We start from the raw sequence: 20065 nt of genomic DNA on the forward strand, positions 1-20065 counted from the left end.
AATGTCTTAACTGTAACTTTTGATCAATTTAGATCATCCTTGATGAATAAAAGTATTGATTTCTTTTATTTTTATCCCCCCCCCAAAAAATGTAATTAAATTCTTACTGACCCCAAACTTTTGAACGGTAGTGTTTAATGTTACAAAAGCTTTAGATTTCAAATAAATGCTGTTCTTTTGAACTTTCTAAGAGTGGATGAAGGACAGAAGCAAGTAAGGAAGGAGGGAAAGAAGACTTTAAATGCTTTAGAGGAAGAAGCTTGGAAGTGAGGAAGGAGGGAAGGAAGGAAGGAAGTAAGTGAGGAAGGAAGTGAGGAAGGAAGGAAAGAAGGGCAGAAGGAAGTGCAGAAGTCAAGTCAAGTCATCTTCATTTATATAGCGCTTTTAACAATGTAGATTGTCTCAAAGCAGCTTTACAGAGATAAGCGTATAATTTAAGGTAACAGAGATTGTTTCGGCTTTACAGCAGAGTTAAGTTATTTCCATCTAAAGTTAGTTTTAATTGATTTGGTTCCGTCGCAATGATCATTTGTTATTAAATTAGGGGGCGCTAAGACGACACCATTCTCTCTACACAGACTTTAAACGCGAACCTGTGAGAAACGCTGATGGCGGTCACATGCGCATTTAGAATGGGTTCTATAGTTATGTGCGTTAGAATATACGCAGGTTTGGAATTCCCTACAAGCCAAGCCTAAACAAAATACTTGTCTTTCCTTATAAATTTTGATAAGGAATTTTATTTTATTTGTTGCTTTGGGGTAGGACCGCAAGACGAATTTTCCCGACAACGCCTTATCTGTAGAGTGGTAGTGGGATCCTCCATAGGGAGAGACTAGTTGGCACTTCAGCACTGCGTTGTCATCGGTCCAGGTGACAGAAGGAAGTGAGGAAGGAAGGAAAGGAGGAAGGAAGGAAGTGGAGAAGGAAGTGAGGAAGAAAGGAAGGAAGGGGGAAATGTGCAGAAGCAAATGAGGATGGAGGAAGGGCAGAAAAAACAGACAACAAAGAAAGGAAAGAGAAAAAAGTAAAAGAAAAACTAAATGAAATGAAAAGCAATAGGGAACAAAGAAAAAAGAATGAAAGAACGTTCACCTGCAGAGCCTCCAGGAAGCGGAAAGATCCCAGTCGTCGTCCTCGTGGAACCAGACAGAAGGTGGAGTTGTGCAGCATTTCACGGTAGTCATACCTGCACAAACACACACACACACACACACACACACACAAATGAGTGATACGAACTCTGCAAACACACACACACACACACACACACACACACACACACACACACTCTCTCTCTCTCTCTCTCTCTCTCTGTGTGTGTGTGTGTGAGCAGTGCAGAATGACCAGATGTGATGATGGGTAATGAGGTTGTGACACCTGCCCGTTTCACGCAGGCACATTCATGAGGCGCATGTATGTGCGCAGTCTGCGCACACACACACACACACCTCTCGGCTCAGGGCGACCTCACTGACACAGATGGGTTCCTGCCCTCTCAATGCGCGCACGCATAAAATACAGCGTGTAAGAGGTCTTAAGGTTAAAGGAGCAGACAGTTATTCATCAGGCAGAAAATCATTCATCGTTTGCTGGTGAGCATGTACAGGTGAAGGTTGTGTGCGAGTCAGAGACGCTGCCATTATCTGCGTTACGAAGATCTTGCTGACTCTGGATCAGCTGCTGTTTGCATCCTCAGCTCATTGGGAGATGCTGACTTTGAATAAAGCCCGAAATGGCATGCTACACACACACACACACACAGAGAGAGAGAGAGAGAGAGAACAAAACTGAGGCACAGAGGCGTTCTGTCACAAAGTGAACAAACAAGGCACGAGTGTGAGCACACACACACACACACACACACACACACACACACACACACACACACACACACACACACACACACACACACACACACGTCCCAGCTGTCTGGATATCAGACTGATCCCACGTTAATGTGATAGAATATGAATGAGGCTGGAGGACGAGTGTTGGTCTCTGTGGTGCCGGTTTTCCTGAGGAGAAACATCAGACACTCTGCAAACACTGAGACTCACAGCAGGCCTAGCACACAAATATCACTTCTCCACACACTCCGTAAACCAAAGTTACGACACCTTCATTAAAAAAAAAAAATAAATGGTTCTCTGTCTGTCTGTCATTCTGTCTGTCTGTCTGTCTGTCTATCTATCTATCTCTCTATCTAATATATATACACACACATGCACACACACGCATATTATATACACAAAATTATAATAATACATCCTACTGGTCAAAAGTTTAGAGTTTAAGATTAAGTTTTAAAGTTTTTGAAAGTCGTCTCTTCTGCTCACCGAGGCTGTATTTATTTAATCAAAAATAGTTTTTTTTTTTTTATGAAATATTTCAATTAAAAATAGCTGTTTTCTATGTGAATAAACAGTAAAGTGTAATTTATTCCTGTGATCAAAGCTGAATGTTCAGCATCATTACTCCAGTCTTCAGTGTCACATGATCCTTCAGAAATCACTCTAATGTGATGATTTGAAACATTTATGATTATTATCAGTGTTGAAAATGTTCATATTTTCATGGAAACACTGATATATAAAATTTTAGGATTCTTTCATCAACAGAGTTCAACAGAACAACATTTATTTGAAATATTAGTTTTGTAAAATAAAATAAAAATCTTCCTGACCACAAATTTTTTGAACAGTGGTGCATGTATAAAGTATATGTCCACCATTGTTCAAAAAATAGAATTATAACTCATTGTGTAATGTATTATTATGCATTTATCATACACAGAAATACACGTAACAATTTTTTAAATTGGCAATCATTCAGTGCCACAAGCACACATTACAAGCACCATCTGTTACATCTCATAACTGTACAACGGTTTCACCACAGTACTTATTTGCACACCATGTTATTTTAAAGCAACTCTTTTCACTAATTCCCGGTCAAACACTGAGCATCTTTTGACCTTGGGAAGCTCGGAGCACTTAAAACCGCACAGCGAGACGAGAGGGCGTAATAGCATGTTTATCCGCGAGAGGATTGTTTGAGTGTGTGACGGCGCTCAGAAACACACACTAATGTTTGTGTGAAGTGAAGCAGCGGCACTCAGCATCTACGTGAGAGACAATGCAGTGGAGAAACGAACAGTGTTAAAGTACTATGAGAAAACTGTGAATCAATATCAGGGTTTAAAAATGAGGATCACCCTCTGTGTTCCTGTTTATTTCACAGGTTGGGTACAATTATACTACCAGAGCCCTGAGCTCCGTCTCCATAGCAACTCCAGCTAAATGCTTCCATTCGGAGTGTGTTAATTATATGCGTTCTGCACATGGCTGATGGGGGGGTCTTTCACAATGAGGTAATGTTTTATAAATCTCCAGTGTTTAATTTCTCTGGCTTTCCAGCACTTTGTAAAACTTTCTCTCTCAACCTTCCCCCTCTTGCACATCTGAATGAAAGCTTCCCTGGGAACGGAGCCAAAATGGCTGTCGTTCCTGACACAGAACAATCAGCCTAAGGCACAGCGTTCCCACTTCCCAGACATCAATCTCAGGAGAAAAGCCCACAAATACTAACTAAAGTGTAAAGTGGATAAACACATGTGATATGATTATATTAGCATTAAAAAAAATGGTCATTCATAAAATATTAGGCAGTCTCGGCAGTAGAATTAGTTAGTAGTGGATTCATTTAGAGATAGAATTTAGTCAGAGTATAAGGCATATTTAACACAAACAAAGAAGCTGTGATTTTGGTCATGCAAATAAATTGCTAAATCTGGCTTTGCAAACAATTCACAAGAATCCATTCACAAAAATCAATCAATCTTTGATCTAAGCTACCATTTAAGGATGCAATAGATTTATAATGCTACAAAAGATTTCTATTTCAAATAACTTGTGTTCAAGTGTCAAGGAATACTGGAAAGAAAATGCATCAAGGTCTCCAACAAAATACGAGGCAGCACAACTGCACAAAATGAATTACTCGTCTATCAACATTTTTGGTACTCTTAGCCAAATCGCAATCTCAAGCATGCAAGAGGTTCGATTTTTACAGAAAGACTCAAATTTATGCTTGAATCTGATCTCTCTCAATTTAATTTCAGTTTAATGAGAAAACATCTACAGTTAGTTACAGTAATTATAGCCATTGTTAGAAAACATCAAGTAACAGAAAGCCACCTGTATGGGGTTCCATTTGTGCCAAAATTATGTTGACATGTCTATGTTATTGCCCACATGACTCAACTTTTGTCTTTGTCAGCTCAACTTACTCCTGTCATCTGTCCTTGTCGTTTGACTGTGTCGTCTTGCTGTGTCAATGCTGCATGTGTCATGACTATGTGTTGTTTCACGCTGTCGTTGCTATGCGTCATTTCCCTCTGTCATTACCATGGTCGTTACTATGGGTGTTTCTCAAAACCAAGAATGCAAAGAACGGACTTGTGTTCTTGAGGAGAACGCTCTTGCTAGTTGTTCTTGGAAGAATGAACTCACAAGGTGACGAGCACACAGAACGCTGCTGACACTTTGAGACGATGTGTTCTTGCTGGTATTGCGCAATAATACCTCCGCACAGACGCCGTCTGCAGTACCCAAACATAACGAGAATTATTGACGATAACAGCCAGGCTTTATCGCCCAAGCCTACCCTCAGCTCAAGGGATTACTCTACAACTGTACACTATGTATATTCATAACAATAAAGCTACCTACGCTGGAGATTCTCACTTCCGAAAACGTTTGAGCGCATTTTCGAAAAATGCCAATATTTGAAATCTAACGTACACAGTTGATTTCTCGCATCAAATGTTCTCAGAAGTGAATTTAGTGATGAAATGGCGTACGAAATTGTAGAAAAACGACTTGCTGTATTGACCTCTCATTCCTCGAATGCAGAAATGAATGCTGGGATATTTCTGCCGTCAAGTTCACTCAAGTTACCAACCTATGCATCCTCGGTAAAATGGGCGTGTCAAGAACACTTCCGGGATTTTTAACCGTTCTTGCCAAATTGCAAACTTGTGTATTGGGACGGTACTTGGGCAGCGACTGATGACGTTTCACAAGTCCACAAGAACGCAAGTACAGACAAGAACGCATATTGAGAAACGGCCTATGTGTCGTCTTCTCTCTCTTGCTTCATATTGTTGCTTTGTGTTGTTGCTATGTGTCGTTGCTATGCGCTGTGTCACTCTGTCGTTGCGTTAACGACAGAGTGAAACAACAAAGCAACGACAGAGTGACACGGCGCATAGCAACGACACAAAGCAACAATATGAAGCAAGAGAGAGAAGACGACACATAGTAACAACCATGGTAATGAAAGAGGGAAACGACGCATAGCAACGACAGCGTGAAACAACACATAGTCATGACACATGCAGCATTGACACAGCAAGACGACACAGTCAAACGACAAGGACAGATGACAGGAGTAAGTTGAGCTGACAAAGACAAAAGTTGAGTCATGTGGGCAATCACATAGACATAGACAGTTAATAGACACATAGACATGGAAGACGACACATAGCATAGACAGACAGACATGGACATAAACAGTAAACAGACACACAGACATGGAAGATGACACACAGCATAGACAGATAGCATGTCGACATAATTTTGGCACAAATGGAAGGCTCTGTGTGGGTATGAGAGTATGTGAGATATAATGTGCATGAGTATGTGCATGAGTATGAGTATGTACCTGAGTATGTGCGCGAGTATGTGAGATAGTATGTGCATGAATATGTGTATGTGCATGAGTATGTGCGCGAGTATGTGCATGAGTATGTGCATGAGTATGAGTATTTACCTGAGTATGTGCGCGAGTATGTGAGATAGTATGTGCATGAATATGTGTATGTGCATGAGTATGTGCGCGAGTATGTGCATGAGTATGTGCATGAGTATGTGCATGAGTATGTGCATGAGTATGTGCATGAGTATGTGCATGAGTATGTGCATGAGTATGAGTATGTGCGCGAGTATGTGAGATAGTATGTGCATGAATATGTGCATGAGTATGAGTATGTACCTGAGTATGTGCGCGAGTATGTGAGATAGTATGTGCATGAATATGTGTATGTGCATGAGTATGTGCGTGAGTATGTGCATGAGTATGTGCATGAGTATGAGTATTTACCCGAGTATGTGCGCGAGTATGTGAGATAGTATGTGCATGAATATGTGTATGTGCACGAGTATGTGCACGAGTATGTGCATGAGTATGTGCGCGAGTATGTGCGTAAGTATGTGCGCGAGTATATCGCTGGTATGTGCAAGAGTATATGTATGAGTATGTGCATGAGTATGTGCGTATGTATATGTGCATGAGTATGTGCGTATGTATATGTGCATGAGTATGTGCATGAGTATGTATATGTGCATGAGTATGTGCGTGAGTATGTATGTGCATGAGTATGTATACATGCATGAGTATGTATATGCACGAGCATGTGTATATACATGAGTATGTGCGTGAGTATGTATATGTGCATATGTATATGTGCATGAGTATGTGCGTGAGTATGTATATGTGCATGTGTATATGTGCATGAGTATGTGCGTGAGTATGTATATGTGCATGAGTATGTATATGCATGAGCATGTGTATATACATGAGTATGTGCGTGACTATGTATGTGCATGAGTATGTGAATGAGTATGTGCACAAGCATGTGAGCGAGTAAGTGCGTGAGTATGTGTGCGAGTATGTGTATGTGTATGTATATATGTGTGTGAGGCCTTATGAAGTGTCCACACTGTCCTCTCTCCAGAAATCTCACTGTAACTAATTCATTAGAGCAATTAGTGGTCATTAGAGGTCTTGTGCTAGTTTGAATTAGCATACACAACACAAGATAACCCAGAGGCATTGCAGCAAACACCCCCTTCATATAATCAAATAAAGGCCATGTGCTCCGGTTACACCACAGGAATCAAAACAGGGTCCAATTATAAGCTCGAGAAGTTGAAAATGTTAGTTACCCTGTGGGGAATAAATGCATCTTTATGAAGTGATGATGCAATTTGTAGTTCATTGTTAGTTAATGCATTAAAAATGCACATAAAAAATGAGGCATTATTCAAAGTGTTACCTAAATGATACATATATTACAGATTTATAATTTAATTTAAGCAACAAACCTGCCATTCAGACAATTTCTTTGTCAAAAAGATCAGCTTCGTTATTGCAGACGCCCAATCTCATCTTGTTCAAGTTTTGAGAAGTTTATCATGAAAATCTTTTCAATTAGTCTCCCTCTCTACTAAGCAAGACAGATCGAGCATTTTCCCCCCCAAAAAGAAAAAAGGTTGGTTTGGACATGGAACGAGGGGATGAAGTAGTGTTGTTATCTGGCTATGCTCATCACATGGACACATTTTGTCCCATTTGATCCGACAGGGACACTTCACATAGACCAGTTAATCCTGTCGCGGCACGAGGACAGAAACATGTCTTGATTGGCCTGTCAGCGTACAGGGACACACTTGGTGAAATACTGGCTGTCCTGTCACCACAACAGGAATATTTCAGTCCTGACAGGCTGTGGAAGTGCAGTTCAGACCCTGGCATGTTGATGACCAGATGTGACTCAAAGCACCAGTTTATATCCAGATGGTTGCAGGACTGTGATGACGTGACTGTGCAAGAGTGAGTCGGGACATGTCAACACAAGTCTGCTCTGCGGTCTCCATCTAGTCCTGCGTGAGAAGCATTTACAGATGGAATAGACGCTTCTTTCAAAGATCACACAGACTTCAGTGGTTCAAATATTCCAGCTAAGTGGGTTAAAGCTGTACTGGTCTGAATCTGTGGAGTCCCAAAACATCTTCCTATCAGGATTTGTTAAGAGTTTATATCCACCATCTTTAGAAATCCAAGAAGCCTTTTAAGCATGAGTTAAAAAGCAGCATTTCTAACTTTTATAGGTTCAGACAACTTACAAAAACAACTCGTATTTGCGATCTTTCAGCCAAATAAAATGCTAAACTACATTATTTTTTTATCCAAATACCAAGAGGAACAGCCTGACAGATAAATAAAATGTTATTATCTGAGGTTTTGAGAACAATTCAGAGGTTGTGTTTGGTCTTATTGCTTAGGATTGATGACTTTTTGTTTTTGTTTTATTATTGGACTGATGTTCTTTTTCTCAGCAATAGGAGTTTATTTTACTAATAGACCATCCACTGTAGCCTTTCGCCCTAAAGGTGAACAAAAAGTCATAATTAGCTCATTTATTTGCAAAAACATTTAAATTTATTCTATTTTAGGGCTAAGCCCGCAATATCTCCTCACCATATGTGTCTCAAAGACAGGGAAGGAGAGGAAGAAAGGGAAAGAGGGAGGGAAGGCAATCAAAGCTGCAGATGGGGCTCAATCACTTGTAGAGACTGTCCCTGAAGAGCCAAACCAGTGTTTATCCTTCTAATCGTGCGCCACACCCTGCTACCACTGCGGGACACCGGGACCATTATCTGTTAGAGTTAGAGCTTTATGTAGCCAACACTTTCTTAAAATGGTGAATCTCACACAAGCTTGTTCAGGTTATATTGCAAGGCAAAAAAATAATAACTAGCATTAAAAAAACAAGCTGACTTTTTATGACAAACAATTGTATTGTGACAAATGTAAAAAAAATGGGTATCACAATATTATTATAATTTTTTTGTGGTAATCTCAATTTCTTATATCTTTTAAATAATCATCATATAATGTTTTTGTTTTTTTACGGCATTACAAGTATAAAACATTTTTTTAGCATAAATTAACAGCAAAACAAATAAAAATTATGACTCAATAAATTATCTGTATAAATCATCTTTAAAAATTGTTGAAATAAAAAAGTTTAGACACCCATGCTAAAGTTGACTAAAAAGAGGAATAAAAAATACCTTCACCACACCTAGAGACTGGCATGGTTTTATTTCAGTTAGCCTAACAGTTGGTTTGATTTGCATTGAGAGATGATCTTATGGAAAGTACTCCATGCCAATCTCTAGGTATGGTGAAGGCTGTGTGATGATGTGGGGCTATTTTAATTCCAAAGGCCAAGGGAACTTTATCAGGATGCATAGTATCCTAGATCCATGAAGTAACTGGCCTTTAAAAATAAAAATCTGCCTGCCTCTATGGGAATTTAACATAGGGGTGTCCAGACTTATGCACCCTGTATTTTAAGGAAGAACATTTATTTATTTACTATACATTATTCATTCACAAAGAAAATTGGTGTCCTTAAAGGTTGGATTTTTCCTCATTTTTTAAATTAGAGCATTAAGTTCAATTTCCAAAAGATGATTTTTTATTCCACTTTTTAGTCAACTTTAGCATGAGTGTCTAAACTTATGCATAGCACTGTAAATATTTATATAGTCAAAAATAGATTATGTATTAATTTTGTATCAAATAGATTTTTTTTTAGCATTAAGTTTATGATAATTGGGGGGGGGGGGTGGTATGTGCAAGAATAAATAAGTAATCAAGTAAACAAACAACTGAATGAGCAAATAAATGAGCAACCCAACCAACAATGAACGAAAAAATCAATAATGCTTAATGATCTTTAAAAAATGCTGTTTTCTTTCAGCACATTAATATTAGTTTTGTGGCATTTTCAAAAGACATTCCTTTGCAGGACGGCGTTATAGGATACAGGCGTGTCTCAGACTCGGTCACTGCAGGTCAGATTGTGGTTTTTAGACGCTGTGGACAGAAAGAACCGTTGTAACAAAGCAGAGTCTTTTCTGAGAGGAGCTTCAGCCGGTGTCAGGTTTCCCAGAGACGAGGAAGAGGACAAAAGAGGGACACAGATGGATTGAAGAGACAAGGAAAGCTGGTGCTGCTCTCTTTCCACCTGGACAGTGTCTGTGCACCTGTGTCTGTGTGTGTGTCTGTGTGTGTGTCTGTGTCTGTGTGTGTGTCTGTGTGTGTCTGTGTGTGTGTGTGTGTGTGTGTGTGTGTGTGTGTGTGTGTGTGTGTGTGTGTGTGTGTGTGTGTGTGTGTGTGAGACAAGGTTGAATTTTTCGTTCAAGCAGAATACTGATATCTTCAGACTCCAGCTTAAAGTACTGCCATCATGTGCCATTAAACCTGCTTCAGTGAAGAATGGTGTGCAGTTTAAGATCACAATTACACGAAACCCAGCAGTGCTCATTAGAGTCTGTTCAGAATAAACCGCCTGAGACTGAGAAGAAAAAAAAGAGTGAAAGAGAAACTGACTAATAACACTCTTCCAGCTCCTGAAAAGACGTAATTAGAGAAATAAAAACATAAGAGATGGCTGAGAGAAAGGCTGAAGACTCATCGGTGACTGATCACCTGTGTGAGGGTATAATATTTCGCTTTGATAAGGAAAGCAAAGTAAGCGCACAATAAATGGATGGCAGAAGAGAAGTGATTACATCAGTGCATTGAGATATTAGAGTATCAGAAACGAATAACTAGCAGATTCGAGATGGGGGAAAGTGTGTGTTAGAGCAACTTATAGGAGTCACTCAATAGCATATCAAAACTGGGAACTAAAAAAAACATTTCCGAGGGAAGTGGAAGAGCAAGGGGAAGGAGGAGGAGGAGGAGGAAGAGGAGGAGAAGAGGGAGGGAAGGAAAAGAAATGAAAGGAAATGAAAGGGATGGAAAGGAAAAGAAAGGGATGCAAAAGAAAGGAATTGGATGGGATGGAAAGGAAAAGAAAGTGATGGAAAGAATGGGATGGGATGGAAAGGAAAAGAAAGTGATGGAAAGGAAAAGAAAGGAATGGGATGGAAGGAGTGGGATAAGGGATGGGAAGGAGTGGGATAAGGGAAGAGAAGGGATGGGAAGAAAAATAAATGAAAGGGATGGGATGGAAAGGAAAAGAAAGGGATGGAAAGGAAAAGAAAGGGATGGGATGAAAGGAACAAGAAGGAATGGAAAGTAGGAAAGAAAGGAATGGGATGGGAAGGAGTGGGATAAGGGAAGAGAAGGGATGGGAAGAAAAAGAAAGGGATGGAATGGAAAGGAAAGGAAATGAAAGGGATGGAAAGGAAAGGAAAAGAAAGGGATGGGATGGAAAAGAAAAGAAAAGAAAAGAAAAGAAAGGGTTGGGATGGAAAGGGATAGAAAGGTATGGAAAGGAAAGGAAAAGAAAGGGATGGAAAGGAAAGGAAATGAAAGGGATGGAAAGGAAAGGAAAGTGATGGGATGGAAAAGAAAAGAAAAGAAAAGAAAAGAAAAGAAAAGAAAAGAAAAGAAAGGGTTGGGATGGAAAGGGATAGAAAGGTATGGAAAGGAAAGGAAAAGAAAGGGATGGAAAGGGATGGAAAGGAAAAGAAAGGGATGGAAAGGGATGGAAAGGAAAGGAAAAGAAATGGATGGAAAGGAAAGGAAAAGAAAGAGATGGAAAGGGATGGAAAGGAAAGGAAAAGAAAGGGATGGAAAGGAAAGGAAAAGAAAGGGATGGAAAGGAAAGGAAAAGAAAGGGATGGAAAGGAAAGGAAAAGAAATGGATGGAAAGGAAAGGAAAAGAAAGAGATGGAAAGGAACGAGAAGGAATGGAAAGGAAAGGAAAAGAAAGGGATGGAAAGGAAAGGAAAAGAAAGAGATGGAAAGGAACGAGAAGGAATGGAAAGGAAAGGAAAAGAAAGGAATGGGATGGAAAGGAAAGAAAGCAAAAGAAAAAGAAAGGAATGGGATGGGAAGGAGTGGGAAAAGGGAAGAGAAGGGATGGGAAGAAAAAGGGAAAGGAAATGGGAAAAGAACAACAGTAATGTTGTCAGGATTGACATAAAAGAGGAAATAAATAAAACAAACAAACATGTCATCTTCAGTAAACCAGAGCTGGTGAAATCTCCAGAAATAAAACTGTAAACTGTGTACATTTCTACAGCAAAGAATGTAATCAAAGCCTTTTCTTTGATGTCTTCACTCTACCCCAGGCTGATGAAAGAGTTTCCGTCTTTTTCAGTCGTTCTTCATGAGCCTGAGGAACCATGACACGAGCCTATAGAACCGGTTCTCCTTCACCTCTGATACTGACTCTGAGTTCTTCCTGTCCATCACACCACAAAACCACATGCAAAAACACACGTGTGTATAACCGAGGTTTCCGCTCGAGTTCACACACACACACAGGCTGAGTCTGCACACAGTTAGTGACAGTAAGAGTTGTCATATCACTCCTCTCCAGAAGAGATCATCTGATCCAATCTGAGGAAATCCACACCTTTCTTTCTGAGCTTGATTTGACATTAAATGGTGCCGACATCAAGAGAAAAATCTCATCCAAATCAATATAATGCATTTCTGCTTCCAGTTATTTTTAACTCAGGTGTTACATAATGAGAAGCGGTTTCTGTACAGGCGCAAAACTTATTTGTTAGAATAATCTTAAAAATAGTGACATCCCCTTTCCTTTTAAGTATTTAAGTCACAAAAAACTTTACTGTTATGTAATCTAAATAAATAGAACAAATAATAATTTTTCATAATTAACTATAATTATGTTAATAGTTATTTTTAAGTTATTATTACAACTTCTTATGAAAGAGTTATTATAAATCATATAATTCATAAACAAATAATAATACAATTATATATATATATATATATATATATATATATATATATATATATATATATATATATACACAATATTTATATTATATTATAAGATTTAATTAAAAAATAAATAAAATAAAAAAAATATATATAGAGAGAATAAAATATAAAAAAAATTGAAAATAAGAGTAATTTATAATAAAATATATGTTGTGATTTTTATATTATATCATATTATGATATAAAAAAACAAAAACAAAAAATATATATATATCAATTGTTTTTTATATATTTTTTTATATATTTTTAAATTTTTTAAATCATATTATATGATATAATATAAAAATCACTTAATATATATTTTATTATAAATTACTCTTATTATTTTCTATTTTTTACAACAAAAAATTGTACATCAATAACAACAACAACTTACTGAATTATATACACACACACAAACCCATAAAGCTGCATTATTAAGATAAAATGGCACTGTGTTCAGGTACGGCAAGTCGTTGAGGAAAAGAATAATCTCTGCATTAATTATTAGTAACAGTAAAAGAAAATCAACATGAACTACACCTATCAGCAGGAGCAGAGTTACGGCCCGTTCACAGAGAGTGTGAGAAATGACCTGCAACAAGACGTTACAACGCAACAATGCGTCACTAAACGGCCCGTGACACCACTGCAAAATCTCACCCTGAAATAAAGCAACATGTAATACTTGCATGTGAATGTTTGCTCTGGTGTGAACAGGCCTTTGAGGACGTGTCAGTCAACACCTCGAGAACACACAGCATACACACCTGAACCGCAGTGAAAACTTGATGTAACACCATATGTCAGGAAATGTGACAAATTGTCTGAAAAGCAAATCAAAGCTCTCGTATTCTTTAAAAGCCAACAACACGTGCATTCATTGTGTGTGCTCTGACAGGGAGGCTTACGCTTCGCCCTCGAGCTCAGCCAGTTCAAAGAAACCCAATAAAACACTTACGACAAGACTGCGAACCCCCTCTCTCCGAACCGCATGACCTTGGGTTAAACGCATTTAATTAGAGCAGGAGATTCCCTCAACTCTGCACAACAAACTCCCAGCCTTCACATGGATCGCTTTGTTTCCAACTAGGAGAGTGGGATTTAGGGAATGGCAGGAATACAAACAGAAGACTTCAAATAGTGTTGAGGATTTACACACCAAACGCACATCTGGCTTCAAAGAGCTTAAAGTGCTGAAGCAGGTGATGATGGGGAACATATAATTATTGTTCATTATCAAATAGAGTTATTTTATATTATATTATATTATATTATATATATAAAAATATATAAAATCAAGCAGTTTCAGAAATATTTCATTATAATATATATAAACAAATTTATATTAAGATTTCTGAATCTGTTATTATTATTAGTGTTTTTTTTTTTGACCTTCTGAAAGATTTCTGAATCTGAAACTGCTTGATAATGGGAGGCAAGTGCAAATCTAAAGTAAAGTGACTGTTCACTCCTGACGCCCAAACCTCCTTTCACACATAAAAAGCATTTCCTACAACGCACAACAGCCGTCTAGACTGTTTTTGGGACTTTGCTGCTTTTACGGATTTTGTTTCTTTTTTTGTGTGTGCTTGAGGTCAAGAGAAGCGCGAGTTAATTTGGTAGCAAAGAAACAATGCAATAAAATGATCCGATTTAATGTTCCAGTGCATTCTCTGGAAAGGTCAGAGGTTTATTCTTAGAAAGACGGATTATGAAACACTGAGTTTCAAAATGGGAGTCATATACAGTCGGATATAATCTGAAGAACTAAAGGATTATTAGGAACACCTGTTCAATTTCTCATTAATGCAATTATCTAATCAACCAATCACATGGCAGTTGCTTCAATGCATTTAGGGGTGTGGTCCTGGTCAAGACAATCTCCTGAACTCCAAACTGAATGTCAGAATGGGAAAGAAAGGTGATTTAAGCAATTTTGAGCGTGGCATGGTTGTTGGTGCCAGACGGGCCGGTCTGAGTATTTCACAATCTGCTCAGTTGCTGGGATTTTCACGCACAACCATTTCTAGGGTTTACAAAGAATGGTGTGAAAAGGGAAAACATCCAGTATGCGGCAGTCCTGTGGGCGAAAATGCCTTGTTGATGCTAGAGGTCAGAGGAGAATGGGCCGACTGATTCAAGCTGATAGAAGAGCAACTTTGACTGAAATAACCACTCGTTACAACCGAGGTATGCAGCATTTGTGAAGCCACAACACGCACAACTTTGAGGCGGATGGGCTACAACAGCAGAAGACCCCACCGGGTACCACTCATCTCCACTACAAATAGGAAAAAGAGGCTACAATTTGCACAAGCTCACCAAAATTGGACAGTTGAAGACTGGAAAAATGTTGCCTGGTCTGATGAGTCTCGATTTCTGTTGAGACATTCATATGGTAGAGTCAGAATTTGGCGTAAACAGAATGAGAACATGGATCCATCATGCCTTGTTACCACTGTGCAGGCTGGTGGTGGTGGTGTAATGGTGTGGGGGGTGTTTTCTTGGCACACTTTAGGCCCCTTAGTGCCAATTGGGCATCGTTTAAATGCCACGGCCTACCTGAGCATTGTTTCTGACCATGTCCATCCCTTTATGACCACCATGTACCCATCCTCTGATGGCTACTTCCAGCAGGATAATGCACCATGTCACAAAGCTCGAATCATTTCAAATTTTGAACATGACAATGAGTTCACTGTACTAAAATGGCCCCCACAGTCACCAGATCTCAACCCAACAGAGCATCTTTGGGATGTGGTGGAACGGGAGCTTCGTGCCATGGATGTGCATCCCACAAATCTCCATCAACTGCAAGATGCTATCCTATCAATATGGGCCAACAATTCTAAAGAATGCTTTCAGCACCTTGTTGAATCAATGCCACGTAGAATTAAGGCAGTTCTGAAGGCGAAAGGGGGTCAAACACAGTATTAGTATGGTGTTCCTAATAATCCTTTAGGTGAGTGTATATATATAAAAATAACTTAATATATAGTTTGTCATTAATTATTAATTACTTTATATTATATATTACATATATTATATTTTTTAAGTTATCATTAACAACTCTATTAATATAATAGTTAAATTAATAAAATTAATTTTAATTAATAAAAAATCACTTATGTAATATAATTAAATAAATAGTTAATACATGAAAATATTTTATTTTCTAACTATGATTATATTAATATAGTTCACTAATAATTGTTTATTATAAAAAATGAGTTATATAATTGTATATTATTATAATACATATAATAGAAATAACTTATATAGTTTATTATAAATAATTCATTATTTTCTATTTTTAAAGTAATTAATAACAACTACAACTTAACTATTAATACAATTATTGTTATTATAAGTTATTATTATAATTATTATAATATGTTAATATAATTATTATTTTCTATTTATTTTTATAATTTCTATAGTTTTCATTTTACAATTTCTATAGTTATTATTAACAACAACTTTACTACTACTATTAATAATCTAATTATTGTTTATTACAAATAAAAATAATTATAATTATAGGGTCTTTCAAATTGAGTCAAGAACCCTAGAGTTCTACATATAGAACCTTTTCTCCTAAAAGTGTGTGGTCACATGACTAATCTAAAGAACTTTACTGCTTAAAGTGATAGAGATGTCATCATTTACTCACACAAACTCAATCTTCCTCTGTGCACTTTCGTTTGGAGAATGTTTTTGTCAATGCGCTCCAATGTTCAATATAAGGACAAAAACTTTCAAAAGAAAGTCAGTCACACAGACCGCCACAAATCGCTAAACTAGCACTGAAAATGAAAGGACTGTGTTGGCTAAATGTCCCTCAGGGCCGCTTTGCTGCCATGCTGACGGTGCTTGACGACTAGTGGCTGACCTACAGTAGATGAATTATCCACCTCTTTATTCGGCTTGCATAATTTTTTGGAGTTTGTATGCCGTTCCCCGTCTCGTGTGTCTGATCCCATATCTAAAATGCTCATTCTTGAGGTAGCGCTCATGGGATCGTCCATCCACACACTAATAAAACACCGGTTCCCTGGTGCGGTGACATGAAAGAGTGCGGTCGAGCTCACATCTGTCACCTACGGTGTCACGGTGGGGTCATTTAGCAAACGGGAGGACTCTGGGGAATCTTCCAGGAGCAAAACCAGGGTTATCCCACTGATCCACTTCAAAGAGATTCCCAGCCCTTGCCATATGGGATTTCAGTGGCTCCTTATAGTGTAAAAAGCTAATTTAAAGTCCCCCTATGGTGAAAATCAAGGTTGTTTAAATTTATATGTGGTGTTTTTAATATGCTTTAAGTCAAACCATGTGTAAATTCATAAGTCGACAGCATTGCTGAGTATTTCCTCCTTAAAACTGCAGTGAACCAAAGACAGTCTCAAACACACGCTTTGAAATCGCTGGTGTTTCTGACGTCACAAACTACCTTGTAACCAATCAGATCAACGTGTGATCATCAACCAGTGGATCTCTGAGCTGAGTGAGTGAGTGAGTGGAGGCGGGGCTCATTTGCATATTCATAGAACCACACATACTAAATGAGGCAAGGGTGTCGAGCTACATTCAAGATATTTTAAGACAAAAAAAGTTTAAATATGCAATTTTTTTAAATCAAAGATTAGTTTTAAGATATAAATGATTGACTACAGGAGGACTTTAAGGCTTATTATACACCCATTCCTACACTCTTAGAAGAAATGGTTCAACTCACTCAAGCCTTTATGGCTAAAAGGTTCTATATAAGGAGAAACGTCTTAATGATTGCATAATACTTTCACGTTCAACAGTTTTTTTATTTTTTTTTTCTCCTGAAAAAGAATGTTTACAAGCCGTTTAACTTAAAAATGAGAATTAAAACAAGTAATTAATTAAAACTAGGGATGTCAACGATTAATCGACGATCGATTAATTGTCGATAATACATTTAATCGATAGAACTTATCGATCATCGATTAAGCAGGTCTTCATGCGCGTGCGCGGCGCGCTGCTCAACCGCGAAACATGTAAAAGCGAGCGCGCCGGAGTTATGTTTGGGACCATTTTACACCTCCATCATCAATTCATCATGTAAGTTTGCGTGTGCATTCGCAGCCTTTTGTTTTGTTCAAATGTAAGTTGTAATACTGTTTATTTTGTGTATGCCTATCTATATCTGATTTATCTCATATTGGATGGATTTGGTTAAGAACTCTGTAGTAAAGCGTCAGCTTCAGCGCGCGCAGCTCAAACGGCAGTGCACGACTAATAATGACTATTGGGACTGTAATATTACATAACATTATAAAGAGAACAATATTGTAATAAAACATTGTGAATTATTTGGGTTTAGTTGCCGTGTCGAGTTGCTCCAGGAAGAGCGCGTCCATGAGTAGTTCTGAATGAATGGCACGTAACTTAGTTCAAGTTCACTTGTGCATGGATTTGCGTCATTTTGTGCAGATATAATTTGTAATATTATGTTTATTTTAAATATATCTGATTAATCTCATATAGGATGCGTTTCTTTTAGATAAATAACGTGCTAGCAAAGTGCTCCAGTTTAACGATAGCAGATTCATTCAGCGCGTGCAGTTGTTCCAGGAAGAGCGCGTCCACAACAGTCACACATTCTAGCGCATATGAGGCGGCGTTGGTGACGCGTTGTGTTAGTAGTTATATTTGATTATTAAATAATGAATTTAATTATCAATCACATCGAAACATTTTACAATCCTAGCCCTTTATTTATATTTAAAACCATTCTAATTGATTTGGTGAGGAACATTAGCATTTGCAGACCCTGTCATGCTGTTGGCCATAGCCACTGCAGTAGACGCATATCACAGTATTAAGGCTAACGATTAATCGATTAATTGATCGTTAATTTAAACGACGATCGATCATGGGAATTTGTGAAAATTGACATCCCTAATTAAAACTAAATCCATAAAGTCCATAGAAGAACAATTTCTGGTTCCCCAAAGAACCTTTCAGTGAACGTTTTTTTTACATTATTATTAGAGTGAAAAAAAAAGTTTTAAAGAACCTTTTAAGTGTAAGGAACCACACAAGGTTCCATTGATGTTAAAGTTTCTCCATGGAACAATAGATAATACTGTACATATTTTTAAAAGCATATGCAAAAGCAAAAGTACAGTATTGTGCAAAAGTCTTAGGCATGTTAATACCCTTGCTTGAAGAAACCTTCCTGCAAAGCTACAGTGAAAAGCACTGGCACTTGTGTTAAAATGCTGTAAAGTGAGAATGCTTTCAAAAATAAAATCACAAATTGAATTTATTTATGATTTAACTTCTATTAACTAATTCAAATCAATATATGGTGTGCCAACCCTTTGTGTTTAAAACGGCTTTTGTCCAGGTACACTTGCGCATAGTTCTTCAGGAAGCTTTGCAGGAAGGTTTCTTCAAGCGTCTTGGAGACGTTCCCGCAGTTCTTCTGGATTTAGTCTGTCTCAGTTTCTTCTGTTTCTTCATGTAATCACAGACGGACTCGATGATGGTGAGATCAGATCATACCGGCTGTTGTCAGACTCCTTGTGCAGACACAAATCTCACTGGATTATTACAATTAATGGCAAAAAGAATGTTTGGAAATGTAAACTGATATTTCCTACTGACACACTACAGCAAAAGATAGAAATAACTGACTTAAAACCATTTTTTTGGGGGGGGGGGGGGGGTATTAACATGCCTAAGACTTTTGCACAGTACTGTATATCCGATGCATTCTTCACAGGTTTGAGAGCGACTGAAAAAGGTAAACATCTCAAACATGCCTTCTTTATATAATCAGATTTTATAATCTTTACATAATCTGCCATTTGGACTGTCAAGGTTAGTTTATTGTATCTTCTCTAAAATGCTGCGGCTCACTAACAATGACTACAGTCAGACTTTCCAGACACACTTATTCAACCTCCTTATGAGTCATTCCTCTCAGTTTAGACGACACGATACATTCAAAACAAAGACTTCATGTGGCATTAGACATTAGATCCTAAGGCTTTCAAAAGAATGATGAAAAGGTTCTCAAAGAAGCGATTCGTTTTATGCAATGACTGTGATCTGTCACATGGGTTTCAGTATTTGAGACACAAGTAACTTTTTTTTACATCTACAAGTTAATTACTGATATAATTATTAATAATAATATTGTCCATCCTCTAGAGTGTGCAAAGTTTCTGCATCCACACAAGCTTTTTGGGCAAATACTGATTTGTATTATACTTTTTTATAGCTTTTGTATTTTTTAATTATTAATAGATTTCCAAAAAATTACTCAAATACAAATAATATATAATGAAAAACATGTAATAAACAGATTTTTTTCCAAGTACAGTAGTGGACAAAAGTAATGTCCGACCAAAGAAAATTGATATCTTAACACTTTATTCAAATATTATTATTGTGTTAAAGATAAGCATATTGCATAGTT

At 37.7% G+C, this 20065-nt stretch overlaps 1 protein-coding gene across 1 annotated transcript in view; it reads right to left on the reverse strand.

The window, feature by feature from the left end:
• The window catches only part of ext1b (exostosin glycosyltransferase 1b), a 113863-nt gene that overhangs the window by 39866 nt on the left and 53932 nt on the right, over positions 1-20065 (reverse strand). The window contains exon 2 of the mRNA XM_081377535.1: positions 1096-1189. Coding sequence (XP_081233661.1) covers positions 1096-1189 — 94 coding nt within the window. The remainder of the gene's footprint in view (positions 1-1095; positions 1190-20065) is intronic.

This window comes from Scardinius erythrophthalmus, assembly GCF_964197995.2.
Source record: "Scardinius erythrophthalmus genome assembly, chromosome: 10".
NCBI classification, from domain to species: domain Eukaryota; kingdom Metazoa; phylum Chordata; class Actinopteri; order Cypriniformes; family Leuciscidae; genus Scardinius; species Scardinius erythrophthalmus.